The sequence below is a fragment of the Lichenostomus cassidix genome, unplaced genomic scaffold, assembly GCF_008360975.1.
Source record: "Lichenostomus cassidix isolate B80296 unplaced genomic scaffold, HeHo_3.0 HiC_scaffold_37, whole genome shotgun sequence".
In the NCBI taxonomy this organism is placed as follows: domain Eukaryota; kingdom Metazoa; phylum Chordata; class Aves; order Passeriformes; family Meliphagidae; genus Lichenostomus; species Lichenostomus cassidix.
In genome coordinates, this window is record NW_028147279.1 from 447,750 (window position 1) to 472,787 (window position 25,038).

General features: G+C 52.4%; 1 protein-coding gene and 3 long non-coding RNA genes across 4 annotated transcripts; 2 read left to right on the forward strand and 2 right to left on the reverse strand.

Moving 5' to 3' along the window:
- The first annotated feature begins 412 nt into the window (after window positions 1-412).
- On the forward strand, window positions 413-21,282 carry LOC146423502 (cell adhesion molecule 4-like). The gene is made up of 9 exons (XM_085044674.1): window positions 413-478; window positions 6,281-6,427; window positions 8,398-8,550; window positions 11,340-11,474; window positions 13,360-13,524; window positions 15,501-15,591; window positions 16,665-16,837; window positions 20,150-20,278; window positions 21,144-21,282. The coding sequence occupies exons 1-9, from the start codon at window positions 424-426 to the stop codon at window positions 21,248-21,250; spliced, it is 1,155 nt and encodes a 384-aa protein (XP_084900800.1). The 5' UTR covers window positions 413-423; the 3' UTR covers window positions 21,251-21,282.
- On the reverse strand, window positions 14,850-23,850 carry LOC146423503 (uncharacterized). The gene is made up of 2 exons (XR_014847492.1): window positions 23,786-23,850; window positions 14,850-15,110 (listed from the first exon to the last, which is right to left on the reverse strand). It is a non-coding gene; the product is annotated as an uncharacterized LOC146423503 (long non-coding RNA).
- On the forward strand, window positions 15,852-16,430 carry LOC146423504 (uncharacterized). Its single transcript, XR_014847497.1, has 3 exons — window positions 15,852-15,910; window positions 16,121-16,255; window positions 16,395-16,430. It is a non-coding gene; the product is annotated as an uncharacterized LOC146423504 (long non-coding RNA).
- Window positions 23,851-23,969: 119 nt separating the features above from the next.
- On the reverse strand, window positions 23,970-24,511 carry LOC146423505 (uncharacterized). Its single transcript, XR_014847481.1, has 2 exons — window positions 24,236-24,511; window positions 23,970-24,195 (listed from the first exon to the last, which is right to left on the reverse strand). It is a non-coding gene; the product is annotated as an uncharacterized LOC146423505 (long non-coding RNA).
- Window positions 24,512-25,038: the final 527 nt, after the last annotated feature.

Consider the following 25,038-nt stretch of genomic DNA (forward strand, 5'->3'; position numbering starts at 1 on the left):
TCCCCAAATTTCCTCCTAAAAACCCCCAATTCCTTCCTCGAATCCCCAAATTTCCTCCTAAAACCCCCAAATTCCTTCCTAAAATCCCCAAAATGCCCCCAAAATCCCGGATTTCCCCCCTGCAATCCCCAAATTTTCCCCTAAAATCCCCAAATTTCCTCCTCAGATCCCCAAATTTCCTCCCGAAATCCCCAAATTTCCTCCCCGAGCATCCCAAATTCCTCCTCAAACCCCCAAATCCCCTCCCAAAACCCCCAAATCCCCTCCCAAAATCCCTCCCCGAGCCCAAACCCCTCCCCAAACCCCCTCCTCCCTCCCCCACCCCCTCCCCTCCCTCCCCCTCCCCACCAAGCCCCGCCCCCTCCCGCATCTCATTAGCATCTCATTAGCATCTCTCCGGCAGGTGGGAAAATCTCGGCAGCCATGCAACCTCCGCCTCTCCTCCCGGCGCTGCTGCTGCTCTGCGCCGCCGGACGGGGTGAGTTTCCCCCCAAAAAAAAACCCCAAAAAACCCCAAAAATACCCCAAAACCCCCTAAAAACCCCAAATCCGCAATGCTCCGAACGGCCGCGGAAAAAATCCGCATTTCGCTCCTCCTCCTCCTTCCTCCTCCCTCCTCCTCCTCCTGATCCGAAAATCGTGAGGGATTTACCCAAAATTTGGGGGATTTATCCGAAATTTATCCGAAATTTGTCCTGAATTTAGCTCGGGTTGATGGTGGAGGAATCGCCGAGGTGAAATCGCCTCCCCCCGCCGCGGAAAAATCCCCAAAATTTTGACCCCAAATCGTCCTCGGAATGGATTCTTTATGCCTGAAAATGTTAGATTTGAGCCTAAAAGAGGAAATTTGAGCCTAAAATCCGAAATTTGACCCCAAAATCGCCTCGTTGGCTTTGAAAATCCCAAATTTGACCCCAAATCGTCCCCGAAATTGCCTTTTTCTCCCCGAAAATCCGAAATTTAACCCCAAAGTCGCCTCTTTCTTCCCGAAAATCCTAAATTTGACCCCAAATCGTCCCCAAAATCGCCTCTTTCTCCCCGAAAATCCTAAATTCGACCCCAAAATCCGAAATTTGACCCCAAATCGTCCCCGAAATTGCCTCTTTCTCCCCCAAATCGCCTCTTTCTCCCCAAAAATCTGAAATTCGACCCCAAAAATCCTAAATTCGACCCCAAAAATCCGAAATTCGACCCCAAAAACCCTAAATTCGACCCCAAAATCGCCTCCTTGGCTTTGAAAATCCTGAATTTAACCCCAAAATCGCCTCCCTGGGATCCTAAATTCGACCCCAAAATTGCCTCTTTCTCCCCAAAAATCCTAAATTTGACCCCAAAAATCTCCTTTCCGGAATCCCAAAAACCGTCGCCTTCCCCTCCCCCAAAAATCCTCAATTCGACCCCAAATTCGACCCCAAAAATCCTAAATTTGACCCCAAAAATCGCCTTTTTGGGATCCTAAATTCTCCCTAAATTTTCCCAAATTTTCCCCCAAAATTCCCCCAATTTCTCCCCAATTTTCCCCCAAATTTTTCCAATTTTTCCCCAATTTTCCCCCAATTTTTCCCCAATTTTTTCCCAAATTTTCCCCAAAATTCCCCAAAATTTCCCCAAATTTTCCCCAAATTTCCCCCAAATTTCTCCCCAATTTTTCCCCCAATTTTCCCCCAAATTTCTCCCAAATTCTCTGCCGCAGCCCCTCCCCCTCCCCCCCCAATGTCCCCGCGGTGTCCCCAAGGGGTTAACTCCTTCCTGCCCAAAGCGGCGCCAGCGGCTGAGGGGACAGTGGGGGTGACAACTGAGGTGACAATTGGGGTTACAATTGGCATTTAGGGTGGCATTTGGGGTGACAATTCAAGTGGCATCTGGGGTGACAATCGGGGTGACAATAGGGGAGATATTTGGCATTCAGGGTGACAATTGGGGTGACAATTCGAGTGGCATTTGGGGTGACAATTTGAGTGGCTTTTGGGGTGACAATGGGGGTGACAACTGAGGTGACAATTGACATTTGGGGTGGCATTTGGGGTGGCATTTAGGGTGACAATTCAAGTGGCATTTGGGGTGACAATCGGGGTGACAATCAAGGGGACAGTCGGGGTGACATTCAGGGTGGCATTTGGCCTTTAGGGTGACAATTCGAGTGGCTTTTAGGGTGGCATTTGGCATTTTGGGTGACATTTGGGGTGATAATTCGAGTGGCTTTTAGGGTGACAATTGGGGTGACATTGGGGTGGCATTTGGCATTCAGGTGACAATCGGGGTGACAATTAAGGTGGCATTTGGGGTGACAATTCGAGTGGCATCTGGGGTGACAATCGAGGGGACAATGGAGGTGACAATTGGGGTGACAATTGGCATTTGGGGTGACATTTAGGGTGACAATCGGGGTGATGATTCGAGTGGCATTTGGGGTGACAATCGAGGTGACAATTGACATTTGGGGTGACATTTGGGGTGGCATTGGGGTGGCATTTAGGGTGACAATTCGAATGGCTTTTAGGGTGACATTTGGGGTGACAATTGGGGTGACATTTGGGGTGACATTTAGGGTGATAATCGAGGTGACAATTGGGGAAATATTTGGCATTTAAGGTGGCATTTGGGGTGACAATTCGAGTGGCTTTTAGGGTGACAATCGGGGTGACACTCAGGGTGGCATTTGGCATTTAGGGTGACAATTGGGGTGACAATCAAGGGGACAGTCAGGGTGACATTTAGGGTGGCATTTGGCGTTTAGGGTGACAATTGACATTTAGGGTGACAATTCAAGTGGCACTTGGGGTGACAATCGGGGTGACAATTGGCATTTGGGGTGACAATTCAAGTGGCTTTTAGGGTGGCATTTGGGGTGACAATTGAGGTGACAATCGGGGTGACATTTGGCATTTGGGGTGGTGTTTGGGGTGACAATTGAGGTGACAATTCGGATGGCAATTGGGGTGACAATTCAAGTGGCTTTTAGGGTGACAATTGGGGTGACAATTGAGGTGACATTTGGCATTTAGGGTGACAATTCGAGTGGCTTTTAGGGTGGCATTTGGGTTGGCATTTGGGGTGACAATTGAGGTGACAATTGAGGTGACAGGGTGACATTTGGCATTCGGGGTGACAATTGGGGTGACAATTCGAGTGGCTTTTAGAGCGACAATTCAAGTGGCATCTGGGGTGACAATCGGGGTGACAATCGAGGGGACAATGGGGGTGACAATTGACATTTAGGGTGGCAATTCGGGTGGCTTTTAGGGTGACAATCAGGGTGACATTTGGCATTTGGGGTGGCAATTCAGGTGGCATTCGGGGTGACAATTGGGGTGACATTTAGGGTGGCATTTGGGGTGACAATTGGGGTGATAATCGGGGTGACAATTCAGGTGGCATTAGGGTGACAATTGGGGTGATATTTGTCACTTGGGGTGGCAGTTGGGGTGACAATTCGAGTGGCATTCAGGGTGGCATTTGGGGTGACAATCGAGGTCGTATTTGGCATTCGGGGTGACAGTTGAGGTGACAATTCGAGTGGCATTTGGGGTGACAATCGGGGTGGCATTCAGGGTGACAATCAGGGTGACAATTGGCGTGACAGTTGACATTTGGGGTGACAATCGAGGTGACAATTCGAGTGGCATTTGGGGTGACAATCGGGGTGACAATCGACATTTGGGGTGACAATTTGCGTGGCTTTTAGGGTGACAATCGGGGTGACAATCGGGGTGACAGTTGGGGTGACATTTCGGGTGACATTTGGCCTTCGGGGTGACAGTCGGGGTCACAATTCGGGTGACAACTGAAGTGCCATTTGGGGTGACAATCGGGGTGACATCTGGCCTTTGGGGTGACAATTCAGGTGGCATTTAAGGTGACATTTAGGGTGACAATTCAGGTGACAATTCGGATGACATTTGGGGCGACAATTGGGGTGACAATTGGGGTGACATTCAGCCTTTGGGGTGACAATCGGTGTGACAATCCGGGTGACACTCAGGGTGACAATCCCGGCGACATTCCCCTCCCCCCCTTCCCCTCCCCCACTGCCACCACCTCGATGTCCCCAAACCCCCCGGGGGTGACATTCTCGCCCCTCCCCCATTGTCCCCAACCCCCCTCGATGTCCCCAAACCCCCCTCGATGTCCCCCCGGCGCCACCCCGCGCTGTCCCCAGCCGTGGGTGACACAGAAAAGCTCCATTGTCCCCAATTGTCCCTTCGGCGCCACCCCCGGCCGGCTGGGGGGGAGGGGAGGTGACAAAGTGGTGACAAAGAGCGGCGACAAAGTGTCCCTTTGTCACCTCCCCGGCTTGGGGACAAAGTGACCTTGGGGGTGACCTTGGGGAGGGGGAGGGGGGAGGGGATTGCGCTGACTCAGCGGAATGTGACGTCACCTCTCGCTGTCACCTTTTGTCACCTCCCGGGGTTGGGGACACCCCCCCTGGTGACGTCATCGGGGTTGGGGACACCCCGGTGGTGATGACGTCACTGCCGGGGTTGGGGACAGTGTGGTGACGTCACGCCGGGGCGTCCCCAATGTCCCCAAATGTCCCCAAATCCCCAAATCCCAAATGTCCCCAAATGTCTCCAAATCCCCAATGTCCCCAATGATGTCCCCAGTGTCCCAAATCCCCCCAAATGTCCCCAAATCCTCATTAATGTCCCCATTGTCCCCAACATCCCCAATGTCCCCAACGTCCCCAAATCCCTCAATGTCCCCAATTATCCTCAATGTCCCCAATGTCCCCATGATGTCCCCAATGTCCCCAAATCCCCCATTAATGTCCCAAATGTCCCCAACATCTCCAAATCCCAAAATGTCCCCAAATGTCCCCAACATCCCCAATGTCCCCAAATCCCCATTAATGTCCCCAAATGTCCCCAACGTCCCACTGTCCCCACGATGTCCACAATGTTCCCATTAATCTCCAATGTCCCCAAATCCCCATTAATGTCCCCAAATCCCTAATGTCCCCAAATCCCCATGATGTCCCCAATGTCCCCATGATGTCCCCAATGTCCCCAGGTCTCACCCAGGAGGTCCAGGCCGAGAATGTCACCGTGCTGGAGGGTGGCACCGCCGAGATCACTTGTCACCAATAATGTCCCCAAATGTCCCCAACTGTCCCTAAATGTCCCCAATGTCCCCAGTGTCTCCAATGTCCCCAATGTCCCAAATGTCCCCAAATGTCCCCAAATCCCCATTAATGTCCCCAACATCCCTAATGTCCCCAAATCCCCTCAATATCCCCAATGTCCCCAATGTCCCCAATGTCCCCAATGATGTCCCCAATGTCCCCAATATCCCCAATGTCCCCAATGTCCCCAATGTCCCCAAATGTCCCCAAATCCCCAAATCCCCATTAATGTCCCCAAATCCCCTCAATATCCCCAATGTCCCCAATGTCCCCAATGTCCCCAATGTCCCCAGGTGTCACCCAGGAGGTGCAGGCCGAGAATGTCACCGTGCTGGAGGGTGGCACCGCCGAGATCACTTGTCCCCAATAATGTCCCCAAATGTCCCCAACTGTCCCCAAATCCCCAATATCCCCAATATCCCCAAATCCCCAAATGTCCCCAAATGTCCCCAATGTCCCCAATGTCCCCAATGTCCCCAATGTCCCAAATGTCCCCATGATGTCCCCAATATCCCCAATATCCCCAATGTCCCCAATTGTCCCCAAATCCCCCCAGATATCCCCAATATCCCCAATGTCCCCATGATGTCCCCAATGTCCCCATGATGTCCCCAATGTCCCCAATGTCCCCAGGTGTCACCCAGGAGGTGCAGGCCGAGAATGTCACCGTGCTGGAGGGTGGCACCGCCGAGATCACTTGTCACCAATAATGTCCCCAATGTCCCCAAATGTCCCCAAATATCCCCAATATCCCCAATGTCCCCAATGTCCCCAATGTCCCCAAATCCCCCCAATGTCCCCAATATCCCCACCATGTCCCCAATGTCCCCAATGTCCCCAAATGTCCCCAAATCCCCAAATCCCCATTAATGTCCCCAAATCCCCTCAATATCCCCAATGTCCCCAATGTCCCCAATGTCCCCAATGTCCCCAATGTCCCCAGGTGTCACCCAGGAGGTGCAGGCTGAGAATGTCACCGTGCTGGAGGGTGGCACCGCCGAGATCACTTGTCACCAATAATGTCCCCAATGTCCCCAACTGTCCCCAAATCCCCAATATCCCCAATATCCCCAAATCCCCAAATGTCCCCAAATCCCCATTAATGTCCCCAAATCCCCAATGTCCCCAATGTCCCCATGATGTCCCCAATGTCCCCAGGTGTCACCCAGGAGGTGCAGGCCGAGAATGTCACCGTGCTGGAGGGTGGCACCGCCGAGATCACTTGTCACCTGCACAGCTATGACGGATCCATCGTCGTCATCCAGAACCCGGCCAGGCAGACCCTGTTCTTCAACGGCACCCGAGGTGACAACTGGGGACATCTGGGGACATCGTGGGGATGTTGGGGACATTGAGATTTAGGGGATTTTGTTGGGATTTTTTGTGATTTTGGGGTTTTTTTGGGGATTTTTGGTGATTTTGGGGGGATTTTTAGCAATTTTTGGGGATTTTTTGGGGATTTTTTGGGGATTTTTGGGGATTTTTGGTGATTTGGGGACATTTGGGGATTTGGGGACATTGGGGACATTTGGGGACAGTGGGGACGTTGAGATTTGGGGGATTTTGTTGGGATTTTTGGTGATTTTGGGGGTTTTTTTGGGGATTTTTTGCGATTTTTTTGGGGATTTTTGGTGATTTTTGATGATTTTTGGTGAGTTTTGGTGATTTGGGGACATTGGGGACATTGGGGATAAATGGGACATTGGGGACATTTGGGGATTTGGGGATATTTGGGGACATTGGGGATGTTGGGATTTAGTTGGGATTTTTTGTGATTTTTGGGGATTTTTGGGGGATTTTTAGCGATTTTTGGGGATTTTTTGTGATTTTTGGCGATTTTTGGTGATTTGGGGACATTGGGGACATTTGGGGACATTGAGGACATTGGGGACAATAGGGGACAGTGGGGAGGTTGGGGACGTTGAGATTTGGGGGATTTTGTTGGGATTTTTTGTGATTTTTAGCAATTTTTGGGGATTTTTTGCGATTTTTTGGGGGATTTTTGGTGATTTTTGGTGATTTTTGGTGATTTGGGGACATTGGGGATGTTGGGGACATTTGGGGATTTGGGGATATTAGGGACATTTGGGGACATTGGGGGACAGTGGGGAGGTTGAGATTTGGGGGATTTTGTTGGGATTTTTTGTGATTTTTGGGGGATTTTTGATGATTTTTGGGGGATTTTTGATGATTTTTGGTGATTTGGGGACACTTTGGGGACATTGGCGCTCCACGGTGACACCTTGGTGGCCTCAGGGTGACACTGTGACCCCCTGGTGACACTCCTGTCATTGTCCCCAACCCTGAAGGACAAACCAGAGGTGACCTTGGTGGTCTTTGGGTGCCAAAAATGACCCAAAAGTGACCAAAAGGTGCCAAAAATGACCCAAAAATGACCAATAAGTGACCAATGGGTGCCAAAAATGACCAATGGGTGCCATAAATGACCCATAAATGACCCCTGGTGACACAGGTGACACTCCTGTCATTGTCCCCAACCCTGAAGGACAAACCAGGGGTGACCTTGGTGGTCTTTGGGCGCCAAAAATGACTTAAAAGTGACCAAAAGGTGCCAAAAATGACCCAAAAATGACCAATAAGTGACCAATGGGTGCCAAAAATGACCAATGGGTGCCATAAATGACCCATAAATGACCTCTGGTGACACCGGTGACACTGCTGTCATTGTCCCCAACCCTGAAGCACAAACCAGAGATCACCTTGGTGATGTTTAGATGCCAAAAATGACCCAAAAGTAACCAAAAGGTGCCAAAAATGACTTATAAATGACCAAAAGGTGCCAGAAATGACCCATAAATGACCATTGGGTGCCACAAACGACCCCTGGGTGACACTGTGACCCCCTGGTGACACTCCTGTCATTGTCCCCAGCCCTGAAGGATGACCTGGGGGTGACCTTGGTGATGTTTAGATGCCAAAAATGACCCAAAAGTGACCAAAAGGTGCCAAAAATGACTTATAAATGACCAAAAGGTGCCAAAAATGACCAATAAATGACCAAAGGGTGCCACAAACGACCCCTGGGTGACACTGTGACCCCCTGGTGACACTCCTGTCCCTGTCCCCACTGTCCCCAGCGCTGAAGGATGACCTGGAGGTGACCTTGGAGGTCTTTTGGTGCCAAAAATGACCCAAAAATGACCAAAAGGTGCCAAAAATGACCCAAAAATGACCCATAAATGACCATTGGGTGCCACAAACGACCCCTGGGTGACACTGTGACCCCCTGGTGACACTCCTGTCCCTGTCCCCAGCGCTGAAGGACGAGCGTTTCGAGCTGGCCGAGTTCAGCCGGCGCCGCCTGCGCCTCAGGCTGGCCAGAGCTCGGCTGGACGACGAGGGAGGATATTTCTGTCAGCTCTACGCCGACGACACTCACCACCAGATCGCCACACTCACCGTGCTGGGTAGGGCTTGGGGACAGTTTGGGGACATCTGGGGACAGTTGGGGACAGTTTGGGATAGTTTGGGATAATTAGGGACAGTTTGGGGACAGTTGGGGATTAAGGGGTGAGGTGGAAATTCCACCAAAAATGAGCTCTTGGTGGCATCTTGATCTCTTTGGGGACACCTGGGGACACCTGTGACACACCTGGGGACATCTGGGGACATTTGGGGACAGTTGGGGATAATTAGGGACAGTTAGGGACATTTGGGGACACAAGGGTGAGGTGGAAATTTGACCCAAAATGAGATCTTGGTGGCTTTTTGGGGACATCTGGGGACACCTGGGAGGGTCAGGGACACACCTGGGGACACCTGAGGACAGCTGGGGACAGTTGGGGACAGTTAGGGATAGTTAGGGACAGTTTGGGGACAGTTTGGGGACAGTTAGGGACGAGGGAGGATATTTCTGTCAGCTCTACGCCGACGACACTCACCACCAGATCGCCACACTGACCGTGCTGGGTAGGGCTTGGGGACACTTTGGGGACATCTGGGGACATTTAGGGGTAATTAGGGATAATTAGGGACATTTTGGGACAGTTGGCGGTAAAGGGATGAGATGGAAATTTGACCCAAAAGGAGATCTTGGTGGCTTTTTGGGGACATCTGGGGACACCTGGGAGGGTCAGGGACACACCTGGGGACACCTGGGGACATTTGGGGACATTTGGGGACAGTTTGGGACAGTTTGGGATAATTAGGGACAGTTTGGGATAGTTGGGGATTAAGGGGTGAGGTGGAAATTTGACCCAAAATGGGATCTTGGTGGCCTTTTGACCACCTTGGGGACACCTGGGAGGGTCAGGGACACCCCTGGGGACAGTTGAAGACAGTTAGGGACATTTAGGGACAGTTGGGGACATTTTGGGACAGTTTGGGACATTTGGGGACATAAGGGTGAGGTGGAAATTCCACCCAAAATGAGGTCTTGGTGACATCTTGACCACCTTGGGGACACCTGGGGACACCTGGGAGGGTCAGGGACACACCTGGGGACACCTGAAGACAGTTAGGGACATTTGGGGACAGTTTGGGACAGTTAGGGACAGTTTGAGATAATTAGGGACAGTTTGGGGACAGTTTGGGGACAGTTAGGGACGAGGGAGGATATTTCTGTCAGCTCTACGCCGACGACACTCACCACCAGATCGCCACCCTCACCGTGCTGGGTAGGGCTTGGGGACACTTTGGGGACATCTGGGGACAGTTGGGGACAGTTTGGGATAATTAGGGACATTTTGGGACACAAAGGTGGGGTGAAAATGCCACCAAAAATGAGATCTTGGTGACATCTTGACCTCCTTGGGGACATCTGGGAGGGTCAGGGACACACCTGGGGACATTTGGGGACAGTTTGGGACACTTAGGGATAATTAGGGACAGTTTGGGATAGTTGAGGACAGTTGGGGACATAAGGGTGAGATGGAAATTTGACCCAAAAGGAGATCTTGGTGGCTTTTTGGGGACATCTGGGGACACCTGGGAGGGTCAGGGACACACCTGGGGACACCTGAGGACACCTGGGGACAGTTGGGGACAGTTTGGGATAGTTTGGGATAGTTAGGGACACTTTGGGGACAGTTTGGGGACAGTTAGGGACGAGGGAGGATATTTCTGTCAGCTCTACGCCGACGACACTCACCACCAGATCGCCACACTCACCGTGCTGGGTAGGGCTTGGGGACACTTTGGGGACATCTGGGGACAGTTGGGGACAGTTAGGGATAATTAGGGACATTTTGGAATAGTTGGGGACAGTTGGGGATTAAGGGGTGAGGTGGAAATTTGACCCAAAATGAGGTCTTGGTTGCTTTTTGACCACCTTGGGGACACCTGGGAGGGTCAGGGACACACCTGGGACACCTTGGGGACAGTTAGGGACATCTAGGGACAGTTGGGGACATTTTGGGATAGTTAGGGACATTTGGGGACACAAGGGTGAGGTGGAAATTTGACCCAAAATGGGATCTTGGTGGCTTTTTGGGGACACCTGGGGACACCTGGGGACACCTGGGAGGGTCAGGGACACACCTGGGGACATCTGGGGACATTTGGGGACACAGAGGAAGTCGTGGTTGTCACTTCCTGTGCCGCGGCCACCTCGCCATGTCACCCGAAGCCACATCCTGGTGTCACCTGCCTGGCCTTGGGGACACCTGGGGACACCTGGGGACACCTGGGGACACTTGGGGACACCGAGTGTGCTTCACCAATGTCCCCAAATGTCCCCAAATGTCCCAAAATCCCCTCGATGTCCCCATTGTCCCCAACAATGTCCTCAATGTCCCCAACGTCCCCAATGTCCCCATTGTCCCCAAATGGCCATTAATGTCCCCAAATCCCAAATGTCCCCAATGTCCCTAATGTCCCCAGTCCCCCCAATGTCCCCAGTGTCCCCAAATGTCCCCAATGTCTCCATATCCCCAATGTCCCCAACATCCCCAATGTCCCCATCACTGTCCCCATTGTCCCCAGTGCCAACCGAGCCCCCAACACCCCCATTGTCCCCAATGTCCCCAAATATCCCCAATATCCCAAATATCCCCAGTGTCCCCAAATCCCCCAATGTCCCCGATGTCCCCATTAATGTCCCCATTGTCCCCAGTGCCACCCGAGCCGCCAACACCCCCATTGTCCCCAATGTCCCCACTGTCCCCAACATCCCCAATGTCCCCAATCCCCCCATTGTCCCCAATGTCCCCATTGTCCTGAATGTCCCCAATGTCCCCATTGTCCCCATTGTCCCCAGTGCCACCCGAGCCGCCGCTGGTCGAAGCCACCGCGCTGGCAGTCGAGGGGGGGGAGGTGGAGCTGAGCTGCCTCGTGCCTCGCGCGCGCCCCCTGGCGACACTGCGCTGGTATCGCGACAGGAGGGAGCTGGCGGGTGAGTGACAGCTTGGGGACGTTTGGGGACATTGGTGGGATTTGGGGGATTTGGGGGATGAGATTGGGAGATTTAGGGTTGACCCAAAGGAGACATTAAGGGACGTTTGGGGATTTAGGGACGTGGCGACACTGCGCTGGTATCGCGACAGGAGGGAGCTGGCGGGTAAAAGTGTGACATTTGGGGACATTTGGGGACATTGGGAGATTTAGGAGACATTAGGGGATTAGGGATTTTGAGATTTAGGGACATTGGAGACATTAGAGGTGCAGAGATTTAGGATAATTTAGGATATTAGGGATTTAGGAACGTAGAGACACTGCGCTAGTATCGCAACAGGACAGAAGCTGGCAGGTAAGAAGTGACATTTTTGGGGAGATTTGGGGGAGATTTGGGGGTTTGGGGACTTTTGGGATTTTGGGGACATTGGGGATATTTGGGGGATTTGGGGACATTGGGGACATTGGCGACACTGCGCTGGTATCGCGACAGGAGGGAGCTGGCAGGTAAATGTGACAGTTTGGGGACATCTGGGGACATTTGGGATGTTGGGGACATTGTGGGGATTGGAGATATTTGGGGACATTGTGGGGATGTGGGGGACTTTGGGGACATTTGGGGACATTGGGGGGATTTGGGGATATTTGGGATATTGGGGATGTTGGGGACATTTGGGGACATTTGAGATATTTGGGATATTTGGGACATTTGGGGACATTGGGGACATCGTTATTGTCCCCAATATATTGGGGACATTGATATTGGGGACATTTGGGGACCCTTACAAGGCCTAGCTGGTGACAGTAGCACTGATGGCATTCAGTGTCCCCAACGTCCCCAACTGTCCCCAATGTCCCCAAACCACCAAAAATCACCAAAAATCATCCAAAAAATCGCAAAAAATCGCAAAAAATCCAAAAAAATCGCCAAAAATCCCCCAAAAATCACCAAAAATCCCCCAAATCTCAACCTCCCCGACGTCCCCAACTGTCCCCAATGTCCCCAACTGTCCCCAATGTCCCCAAATCACCAAAAATCATCAAAAATCATTTAAAAAATCGCAAAAAATCTCAAAAAATCATCTAAAAAATCGCAAAAAATCTCAAAAACATCGCAAAAAATCGCAAAAAATCCAAAAAAATCACAAAAAATCCCAACATCCCCAATCCCCCTGATGTCCCCAACTGTCCCCAACTGTCCCCAATGTCCCCAAATCCCCAACATCCTCAATGTCCCCAAATCACCAAATCACCAAAAATCGCACAAAAATCGCAAAAAAATCGCAAAAAATCCACAAAAATCACCAAAAATCCCCCAAAAATCATCAAAAATCCCCCAAATCTCAACCTCCCTGACGTCCCCAACTGTCCCCAAATGTCCCCAAATCACCAAAAATCACCAAAAATCACCAAAAATCACCAAAAATCATCAAAAAAATCCCAAAAAATCTCAAAAAATCCCAAAAAATCCCAAAAAATCCCAACAAAATCCCAACAAAATCCCAACATCCCCAATCCCCCTGATGTCCCCAACTGTCCCCAACTGTCCCCAATGTCCCCAAATCCCCAACATCCTCAATGCCCCCAAATCACCAAAAATCGCAAAAAAATCGCAAAAAATCACAAAAAATCCCCCAAAAATCATCAAAAATCCCCCAAATCTCAACCTCCCCGACGTCCCCAACTGTCCCCAATGTCCCCAAATCACCAAAAATCACCAAAAATCATCAAAAAATCATCCAAAAATCATCCAAAAAATCGCAAAAAATCTCCAAAAAATCGCAAAAAAATCCCAAAAAATCCCCCAAAAATCACAAAAAATCCCAACAAAATCCCCCAAATCTCAACCTCCCTGATGTCCCCAACTGTCCCCAACTGTCCCCAAGGGCACAGCAGCCACCGGCAGGACGGGAAGGTGTTCTGGCAGCGCAGCGTGCTGCGGCTGCGCGTGGAGCGCCGCGACCACGGCGCCATCGTCACCTGCGAGGCCACCCACCCCGCCCTGGGCAGGGGACAGCGGCGACAGACCCAGTACATGCTGGACGTGCAGTGTGAGGGAACTGGGAGGGAACTGGGAGGGACTGGGAGGGACTGGGAGGGGAAAACGGGGTGGTTTTGGGGTGAAAAATGAGGATTTTGGGGTGGGAAATGGGAATTTAAGGGTTAAAAGGGAAGTGGTTTGTACTGGTTTGTACTGGGAGGGAACTGGGAGGGACTGGGAGGGGGAAATGGTGTGGTTTTGGGGTGAAAAATGGGGATTTTGGGGGGAAAAATTGGGATTTTAGGGGTTAAAAGGGAACTGGTTTATACTGGGATGGAACTGGGATGGAACTGGGATGGAACTGGGATATACTGGGAGGGGAAAACGCGACAGTTTTGGGGTGAAAAATTGGGATTTTAGGGGAGAAAATGGGAGTTTTAGGGGTTAAAAGGGAATTGGTTTATACTGGGAGGGACTGGGAGGGACTTGAATGGGACTGGGAGGAGAAAATGGGGTGGTTTTGGGGTGAAAAATGGGGATTTTGGGGTGGAAAATGGGAGTTTTAGAGATGAAAATTGGGGTTTTAGGGGTTAAAAGGGAACTGGTTTATACTGGGATTGAACTGGGATTGACTGGGAGGGACTGGGAGGGAACTGGGAGGAGAAAACGGGGAGGTTTTGGGGTGAAAAATGAGGATTTTGGGGTGGGAAATGGGAGTTTTAGGGGTTAAAAGGGAACTGGGATGAACTGGGAGGGAACTGGGAATGAACTGGTTTATACTGGGAGGGACTGGGAGGAGGAAATGGGGTGGTTTTGGGGTGAAAAATGGAGATTTTGGGGGGAAAAATTGGGATTTTAGGGGAGAAAATGGGAGTTTTAGGGGTTAAAAGGGAATTGGTTTATACTGGTTTATACTGGGAGGGACTGGGAATGGACTGGGAGGGACTGGGAGGAGAAAATGCGACAGTTTTGGGGTGAAAAATGGGGATTTTAGGGGTGGAAAATGGAAGTTTAAGGGTTAAAAGGGAACTGGTTTGTACTGGTTTATACTGGGATGGAACTGGGAGGGAACTGGAAGGGACTGGGAGGGGGAAATGGGGTGGTTTTGGGGTGAAAAATGGGAGTTTTGGGGTGGAAAATGGGAGTTTTAGGAGGGAAAATCAGAGTTTTGGGGGTTAAAAAGGAACTGGTTTATACTGGTTTGTACTGGGATGGGACTGGGATGGACTGGGAGGGGGAAATGGGATGGTTTTGGGGTGAAAAATGGGGATTTTGGGGTGAAAAATTGGGATTTTAGGGGAGAAAATGGGAGTTTTAGGGGTTAAAAGGGAATTGGTTTATACTGGTTTATACTGGGAGGGAACTGGGAGGGACTGGGAGGAGAAAACGGGGAGGTTTTGGGGTGGAAAGTAAGGATTTTGGGGTGAAAAATGGGAGTTTTAGGGGTTAAAATGGAACTGGTTTATACTGGGAGGGAACTGGGATGGAACTGGGAATGAACTGGGATATACTGGGAGGGACTGGGAGGAGAAAACGGGGTGGTTTTGGGGTGGAAAATGGGGATTTTGGGGGGAAAAATTGGGATTTTAGGGGTGAAAATGGGAGTTTTAGGGGTTAAAAGGGAACTGGTTTGTACTGGTTTATACTGGGATGGAACTGGGAGGGACTGGGAGGGGGAAATGGGGAGGTTTTGGGGTGAGAAATGGGGATTTTGGGTGGAAAATGGGAGTTTTAGGGGTTAAAAGGGAACTGGTTTATACTGGGATGAACTGGTTTATACTGGTTTATACTGGGAGGAACTGGTTTATACTGGTTTATACTGGGAGGAACTGGGGACACGGGGACAGGTGACACTGAGGTGCCACCAGGTGCCACCGGAGGCTCCCAGGTGACACAGGTGACATCCCAGGTGCCACCAGGTGTGCCACAGGTGACACAAATGCCACCACAGGTGCCACAGGTGACATCACAGGTGACACAGGTGACACCACAGGTGACCCAGGTGCCACCGCCTTGTCACCGAGTGCCACCCGCCCCTGTCCCCAGACCCGCCCTCGGCCCGAATCCACCCGTCGCAGAGCGTCCTGCGGGAAGGTGACACCTTGGTCCTCACCTGCGCCGTCAACGGCAACCCGCGGTGAGTGACGCACCTGGGGACAGACAGGTGACAAGAGGTGACAATAGGTGACATTTTGGTGACAGTCAGGTGACACCAGGTGATGCCCAGGTGACACTCAAGTGACACCAGGTGACATCCAGGTGACACCAGGTGACATCTGGTGACACCTGGTGATGCTCAGGTGACACCAGGTGACACCAAGTGACACCTGGTGATGCTCAGGTGACATTTTGGTGACACCAGGTGACATTTCGCTGTCCCCAGGTGACATTTCCGTGACACTCAGGTGACACCAGATGACACCAGGTGACATCAGGTGACATTTTGATGACACCAAGTAACACCTAGATGACCCCAGCTGACACCAGCTGACACCTAGATAACACCAGGTGACATTTTGGTGACACTCAGGTGACACTCAGGTGACACTCAGGTGACACCAGGTGACACTCAGGTGACATTTTAGTGTCCCCAGCTGACACCAGGTGACACCAGGTGACACCAAGTAACACCTAGATGACACCAGGTCACCCCAGGTGACACCCAGGTGACACCAGGTGACATTTCAATGACACCAGGTGACACTCAGGTGACATTTCAGTGACACCAGGTCACCCCAGGTGACACCAGGTGACACCTAGATGACACCAGGTGACACCAGGTGACATTTCAATGACACCAGGTGACACCCAGGTGACACCCAGGTGACACTCAGGTGACACTCAGGTGACACCCAGGTGACACCAGCTGACACCCAGGTGACACCTAGATGACACCAGGTGATGCCAGGTGACACCAGGTGACACTCAGATGACACCCAGGTGGCACCAGGTGACATTTCGGTGACACCAGGTCACCCCAAGTGACACCCAGGTGACACCAGGTAACACCTAGATGACACCAGGTCACCCCAGGTGACACTCAGGTGACACCAGGTGACACCAGGTGACACCAAGCAACACCTAGATGACACCAGGTGACATTTCAATGACACCAGGTGACCCCAGGTCACCCCAGGTGACACTCAGGTGACACTCAGGTGACACCCAGGTGACACCCAGGTGACACCAGGTGCCACCCCCTGTCCCCAGCCCCACGGAGGTGGCCTGGAGCCGCGGGAACGAGTCGCTGCCGGCCAGAGCGCGGCTGGAGGGTGACCGGCTGACCCTGCCGGCGCTGGCCCTTGGGGACAACGGGACCTACAGCTGTCACGTGGGGAATGCCCACGGCAGGGCGTCTGACGCGTATGTGCTCGTGGTGTATGGTGAGTGACACACCTGGGACAGGTGGGGACACCTGTGACACACCTGGGGACACACCTGGGACAGGTGGGACACACCTGGGGATACTTGGGGACAGATTTGGGACACATTTGAGATGCTTTGGGACACATTTGGGACACTTGGGGACACATTTGGGACAGATTTGGGACACATTTGGGACACCTGGGAATACCTGACACACCTGGGGACACACCTGGGACAGGTGGGACACACCTGGGGACATGTTTGGGGATGGTTTGGGACACTTTGGCACACATTTGGGGACACTTGGGGACACCTGACATACCTAAAGACACATTTGGGACACATTTGGGACACCTGGGAATACCTGACACACCTGGGGACACATTTGGGAAACTTCAGGACACATTTGGGGACACTTGGGGACACTTTTGGGACTCATTTGGGACACATTTGGGACACTTGGGGACAGACTTGGGACACCTGGGAATACCTGACACACCTGGGGACACACCTGGGACAGGTGGGACACACCTGGGGACACATTTGGGACACCTGGAATACATAAGGACACATTTGGGACACCTGAGACACACCTGTGACACACCTGGGGACACATTTGGGACACACCTGGGGACACCTTGGGGACAACGGGACCTACAGCTGTCACGTGGGGAATGCACACGGCAGGGCGTCTGACGCCTACGTGCTCGTGGTGTATGGTGAGTGTGACACACCTGGGGACACCTGGGACAGGTGGGACATACCTGGGGACACGTTTGGGACACTTCAGGACACATTTGGGACACTTGGGGACACATTTGGGACTCATTTGGGACACTTGGGAATACCTGACACACCTGGGGACACACCTGGGACAGGTGGGGACAGATTTGGGACACTTGGGGACATATTTGGGACACATTTGGGACACCTGGGAATACCTGACACACCTGGGGACACACCTGAGACAGGTGGGACACACCTGGGGACACCTGGAGTACATGGGGACACATTTGGGACACACCTGGGGACACATTTGGGACACTTCAGGACACATTTGGGACCGTTAGGGACACATTTGGGACACCTGGGAATACCTGGCACACCTGGGGACACACCTGAGACAGGTGGGACACACCTGGGGACACACCTGGGATGAGTGGGAATACCTGGGGACACATTTGGGACACATTTGGGACACTTGGGAATACCTGACACACCTGGGGACACACCTGGGAACACCTTGGGGACAATGGGACACACCTGGGGCAGGTGGGACACACCTTGGGACACATTTGGGACTCATTTTTGACACCTGGGGACACCTGGAATACATGGGGACACGTTGGGGACACACCTGGGGACACCTTGGGGACAACGGGACCTACAGCTGTCACGTGGGCAACGCACACGGCAGGGCGTCTGACGCCTACGTGCTCGTGGTGTATGGTGAGTGTGACACACCTGGGGACACCTGGGACAGGTGGGGACAGGTGGGACACACCTGGGGACATGTTTGGGGACACCTGGGGACACCTTGGGGACACCTTGGGGACAGATTTGGGACTCATTTGGGACACCTGGGAATACCTGACACACCTGGGGACACACCTGGGACAGGTGGGACACACCTGGGGACACATTTGGGACACCTGGAATACATAAGGACACATTTGGGACACATTTGGGGACACCTGAGACACACCTGTGACACACCTGGGGACACCTGGAATACATGGGGACACACCTGGGGACACCTGGGAAAGGTGGGGACACCTGGGGATACTTGGGGACAGATTTGGGACACATTTGGGACTCATTTGGGACACTTGGGGACATTTCGGGACAGATTTGGGACACTTCAAAACACATTTGGGACACTTCAGGACACATCTGGGGACACCTGACACACCTGGGGACACACCTGGGACAGGTGGGGACATGTTTGGGACACTTCAGGACACATTTGGGACACTTTGGGACTCATTTGGGACACCTGACACACCTGGGGACACACCTGGACACACCTGGGACAGGTGGGACACACCTGGGGACACATTTGGGACACTTGAGGACAGATTTAGGACACTTCAGGACACATCTGGGGACACATGACACACCTGGGGACAGATTTGGGACACATTTGGACACCTGGAAATACCTGACACACCTGGGGAGACACCTGGGACAGGTGGGACACATTTGGGACACACCTGGGGACACCTTGGGGACACCTTGGGGACACCTTGGGGACAACGGGACCTACAGCTGTCACGTGGGCAACGCACACGGCAGGGCGTCTGACGCCTACGTGCTCGTGGTGTATGGTGAGTGACACACCTGGGGACACACCTGGGACAGGTGGGACACACCTGGGGACACGTTTGGGACACTTCGGGACACATTTGGGACACATTGGGGACATTTCGGGACACATTTGGGACTCATTTGGGACACCTGGGAATACCTGACACACCTGGGGACACACCTGGGACAGGTGGGGACAGGTGGGACACACCTGGGAACACATTTTGTATACTTGGGGACACATTTGGGACACTTGGGGACAGACTTGGGACACCTGGGAATACCTGACACACCTGGGGACACACCTGAGACAGGTGGGACACACCTGGGGACACCTGTGACACCTGGGGACACACCTGGGATGAGTGGGACACACCTGGGGACACACCTGGGGACACATTTGGGGACACCTGGGAATACCTGACACACCTGGGGACACACCTATGTGTCACATACCTGAGGTGACACACCTGAGGTGAGGTGACACAGGTGACACACCTGAGGTGACACACCTGGTGACACACCTGTCACACACCTCAGGTGACACAGATGACACATCTGAGGTCAGGTGACACAGGTGACCCACACCTGAGGTGACACACCTGAGGTGAGGTGACACAGGTGACACACCTGAGATGACACAGGTGACACACCTGTCACACACCTGATGACACACCTATCACCCACCTGAGGTGACACACCTGTCACACACCTCAGGTGACACAGATGACACACTTGAGGTCAGGTGGCACAGGTGACAAACCTGAGGTGCCACACCTGTCACACACCTGTGACACACCTGAGGTGACACACCTGAGGTGACCCAGGTGCCACACCTGTCACACACCTGAGGTGACACACCTGTCACACACCTGTCCTCACACACCTGAAGTGCCACACCTGTCACACACCTGGTGACACACCTGAGGTGACACAGGTGACACACCTGTCACACACCTGAGGTGCCACACCTGTCACACACCTGTCACACACCTGGTGACACACCTGTCCCCACCCGGCAGACCCCGGGGCGGTGGTGGCGGCGCAGGGGGCGGGGCCGTTCGCAGTGGTGGGCGGAGCTTTGGCGCTGCTCGTCTTCCTCCTCCTCCTCCTATTGGGCGCCTTGGTGTGGTGCTCCGTCCGGCAGAAAGGTGGGCGTGGCTTCCAAAAATGGGGCGTGGTTAGCCGGAAATGGGCGTGGTTTCCCGGGAAAGGGGCGTGGCTACCCGGGAAAGGGGCGTGGCTTCCCAAAAGGGGCGTGGCTTGCTCAAAACAGGGGGAGGCTACCTGGAAAGGGGGTGTGGCTTTCCGGAAAGGGGTGTGGCTACTCGGAAAGGGGTGTGGCTTCACAAAAGGGGCGTGGCTACCTGGAAAGGGGGTGTGGCTACCCGGGAAAAGGGTGTGGCCTCCCCAAAATGGGTGTGGCTACTTGGAAAGGGGGTGTGGCTACCCAGAAATGGGACGTGGTTTCCAAAAAGGGGCGTGGCTTATGGGGAAGTGGGTGTGGTGGTTAGAATGGGCGTGGCTTGGGGGAAAGGGGGAGGGGTTTGATGGGGAGTGGGCGGGGCTTGTGGGAAGTGGGTGGGGCTTGTGGGGAATGGGAGGGGAATGTCCTTAATGTCCCCAAATGTCCCCAAATCCTCTCGATGTCGCCAACGTCCCCAAAAATCATCAAAAATTCCCCAAAAATCGTCAAAAATCCCCCAAAAATCATAAAAATTCCCCACAAAATCCCCCAAATCTCAACCTCCCCGATGTCCCCAATGTCCCCAACTGTCCCCAATGTCCCCAAATCACCAAAAATCCCCCAATAATCATCAAAATTCCCCCCAAAATCATAAAAAATCCCCCAAAAATCGCAAAAAATCCCCAAAAAATCACAAAAAATCCCCCAAAAATCCTAAAAAATCCCAACAAAATCCCCCAAATCTCAACCTCCCCAATGTCCCCAATGTCCCCAACTGTCCCCAATGTCCCCAACCTCCCCAATGTCCCCAATGTCCCCAATGTCCCCAGGCTCCTACCTGACGCACGAGGCCAGCGGGCTGGAGGAACACGGCGAAGCTCGAGAAGCTTTCCTGGGAGGAGAAGGAGGAAAACGCAAAGAGGAATTCTTCATCTGAGGGAGGGAGGGACAGTTGGGGACATTGGGGACAGCTTGGGGACAGCTGGGGACAGCTTGGGGACGTCGCTGGGGTGGGGCGGGAGAGGTTGGGGATGGTTTGGGGACAATTTGGGCAAATTTTGGGACAATTTGGGGTCAATTTGGGCAAAATTTGGGGACAATTTAGGGTCAACTTGGAGAATTTTTGGGCAAATTTTGGGACAATTTGGGGTCAACTTGGGGACAACTTGGTGACAATTTTGGGCCAATTTGGGCAAAATTTGGGGTCAACTTGGGGACAATTTGGGCAAATTTTGGGACGAATTTGGGCAAATTTGGAGCCAATTTTGGGACAATTTGGTGACAATTTGGGCAAATTTTGGGGACACCTTGGAGATAATTTGGGCAAAATTGGGGACAATTTGGAGACAAGTTGGGGACAGTTGGGGACAGTTGGGGACGTCGCTGGGGTGGGGTGGGAGAGGTTGGGGATGGTTTGGGCAAAATTTGGGCAAATTTTGGGACAATTTGGGGACAATTTAAAGACAAAGTGGAGATAATTTGGGGACAATTTGGGGATAAATTGGGCCAATTTTGAGACAATTTGGGGTCAAATTTGAGATAATTTGGGGACAATTTGGGCAAAATTTGGGATAATTTGGGCAAAATTTGGGACAATTTAGGGTGAAATTTGAGGTAATTTGGGGACAATTTGAGGACAAATTGGAGATAATTTTGGGGCAATTTGGGGACAGCTTGGTGACAATTTGGGCAAAATTTGGGGACAATTTGGGGACAACTTGGGCAAAATTTGCGCAAAATTTGGGACAATTTGGGGATAATTTGGAGTCAGATTTGAGATAATTTGGGGACAATTTGGGCAAATTTGGGGTGAACTTGGAGAATTTTTGGGCAAAATTTGGGGTCAACTTGGGGACAACTTGGGGTCAGTTTGGGCCAATTTTTGGGACAATTTGGGGCCAATTTGGGCAAAATTTGGGGCCAACTTGGGGACAATTTGGGCAAAATTTGGGGCAAATTGGGGCAAAATTTGGGCAAAACTTGGGGACAATTTGGTGACAACTTGGGGACAGTTTTGGGCAAAATTTGGGGAGAACTTGGGCAAAATTTGGGGCACATTTGGGCCAATTTGGGCAAACTTTGGGGTCGACTTGGGGACAATTTGGGCAAATTTTGGGGCAAATTGGGGCAAATTTTGGGGCAAATTTGGGCAAATTTTGGGTCAACTTGGGGCAAAATTTGGGGCAAATTGGGGCAAATTTTGGGGCAAATTTGGGGCCAATTTGGGCAAAATTTGGGGCAAAATTTGGGTCAACTTGGGGCAAAATTTGGGGTCAACTTGGAGAATTTTTGGGCAAAATTTGGGGTCAACTTGAAGACAACTTGGGGACGATTTGGGCAAATTTTGGGGCCAATTTTGGGCCAATTTTGGGGCAAATTTTGGGGCAAATTTGGGCAAAATTTGGGGCCAACTTGGGGCAAAATTTGGGGTCAACTTGGAGAATTTTTGGGTAAATTTTGGGGCAAATTGGGGCAAATTTTGGGGCCAATTTTGGGCCAATTTGGGCAAATTTTGGGCCAATTTGGGCAAATTCTGGGGCCAATTTTGGGCCAATTTGGGGCAAATTTTGGGGCAATTTGGGCAAATTCTGGGGCCAATTTGGGGACAATTTGGGGCAAATTTTGGGGGCAATTTGGGCAAATTTTGGGGCCAATTTTGGGGAAGCCCCGCCCACTCCCCAAGCCCCGCCCACCAATCCACTCAAAGCCATTTAAGGAGATTCGGGGTGGGGGAGGGGCCAGGGGTGGGGGAGGGGCGACCGGATGTCCCCAAAAAAATGCACAAGGGTGGGGGAGGGGAGGGGAGGGGGAGGGGTGATGAAGAAGGGACGAGGTGGGCGTGGCCTGCCGGAGCCACGCCCACCGCCGGGGGTGTGGCTTGTAAATAACCTTTTAACCACCTTTGATACGAAATAAAAAGCCCCGATTCGTACTGGGGGGGAACTGGTTTGTACTGGGAGGGACTGGGAGGGACTGGGAGGAGAAAACGGGGTGGTTTTGGGGTGAAAAATGGGGATTTTGGGGACAAAAATGGGAGTTTTAGGGTTAAAAGGGAACTGGTTTATACTGGTTTATACTGGGATGGAATTGGGATTGAACTGGGACATACTGGGGGGGACTGGGATGGAACTGGGAGGGACTGGGAGGAGAAAACGGGGCGGTTTTGGGGAGAAAAATGAGGATTTTGGGGGCAAAAATGGGGATTTTGGGGAGAAAAATGGAACTGGTTTATACTGGGAGGGAACTGGGAGGGACTGGGAGGGAAAATCGTCATGGTTTTGGGGTGAAAATTGGGGATTTTAGGGGTTAAAAGGGAACTGGGTTATACTGGTTTGGACTGGGATGGAACTGGGAGAGACTGAGATGAACTGGGATGGACTGGGAGGAGAAAACGTGGAGATTTTGGGGCGAAAAATGAGGATTTTGGGGTGAAAGAGGGAACTGGGTTATACTGGTTTATACTGGGAGGGACTGGGAGGAGAAAACGGGGTGGTTTTAGGGTGAAAAATGGGGATTTTGGGGTTAAAAGGGAACTGGTTTATACTGGGAGGGGCTGGGATGGACTGGAATGGGAATCCCCTGGCCTCCCAGTCCCTCCCAGTCCATCCCAGTACAAACCAGTACAAACCAGCTCCATCCCAGTTCCATCCCAGTCCCTCCCAGTACAAACCAGTACAAACCAGTTCATTCTCAGTCCATCCCAGTTTGCTCCCAGTCCCTCCCAGTCCCTCCCAGTCCAAACCAGTCCAAACCAGTTCACCCACAGACATCGCCGTTCCCGCCAACCTTCGCTGTGGGATTCAGGACGAGCCTTAGCCACGCCCATTCCTCCTGGCCACGCCCACTCCTCCAGGCCACGCCCCCTTCTCCAGGCCACGCCCACTTCCTTCAGGCCACGCCCGCTTTCCGAGGTCACGCCCACCTCCTCCAGGCCACGCCCACCTCTTTAAACCACGCCCCCTCCGCCTGGCCACGCCCCCTTTCCATCGACTCCTCCCTAATTAATTCCCCAATTGCAATAAAGAGCAGCGATTGGCTGATGAGTGGGCGTGGCCTGAGCGCGGGAAAGCCACGCCCATCGAGCGGTGACGTCATCGGGGAGAGGGGGGAGGGGGAAAGGGGTTTGACCTTTGACCTCCCAGAGTGCTTTGCGGGGAGAGAGGTGAGAGAGAGAGGAACTGGTTTATACTGGGAGGGACTGGGAGGGAACTGGGGGGGAACTGGGTGGGACTGGGATATACTGGGATGGACTGGGAATGAACTGGGATGGACTGGGATGGACTGGGGGGGAACTGGGAATGAACTGGAAGGGAACTGGTTTGTACTGGGAGGGACTGGGAGAGAACTGGGAGGGACTGGGGGGAACTGGGACTGAACTGGTTTGTACTGGGAGGGAACAGGGAATGGACTGGGATATACTGGGAGAGAACTGGGAGGAACTGGGAATGAACTGGTTTATACTGGGAGAGACTGGGAGGTACTGGGAGGGAACTGGGAGGGAACTGGTTTGTACTGGGAGGGACTGGGAATGGACTGGGATATACTGGGAGCAAACTGGGATGGACTGGGGTTGAACTGGTCTAGACTGGGAAGGACTGGGAAGGACTGGTTTATACTGGGAATGGACTGGGAGGGAACTGGTTTGTACTGGGAGCAAACTGGGATGGACTGGGAGGAACTGGAACAGGACTGGGAGGAACTGGAACAGGACTGGGATGAACTGGG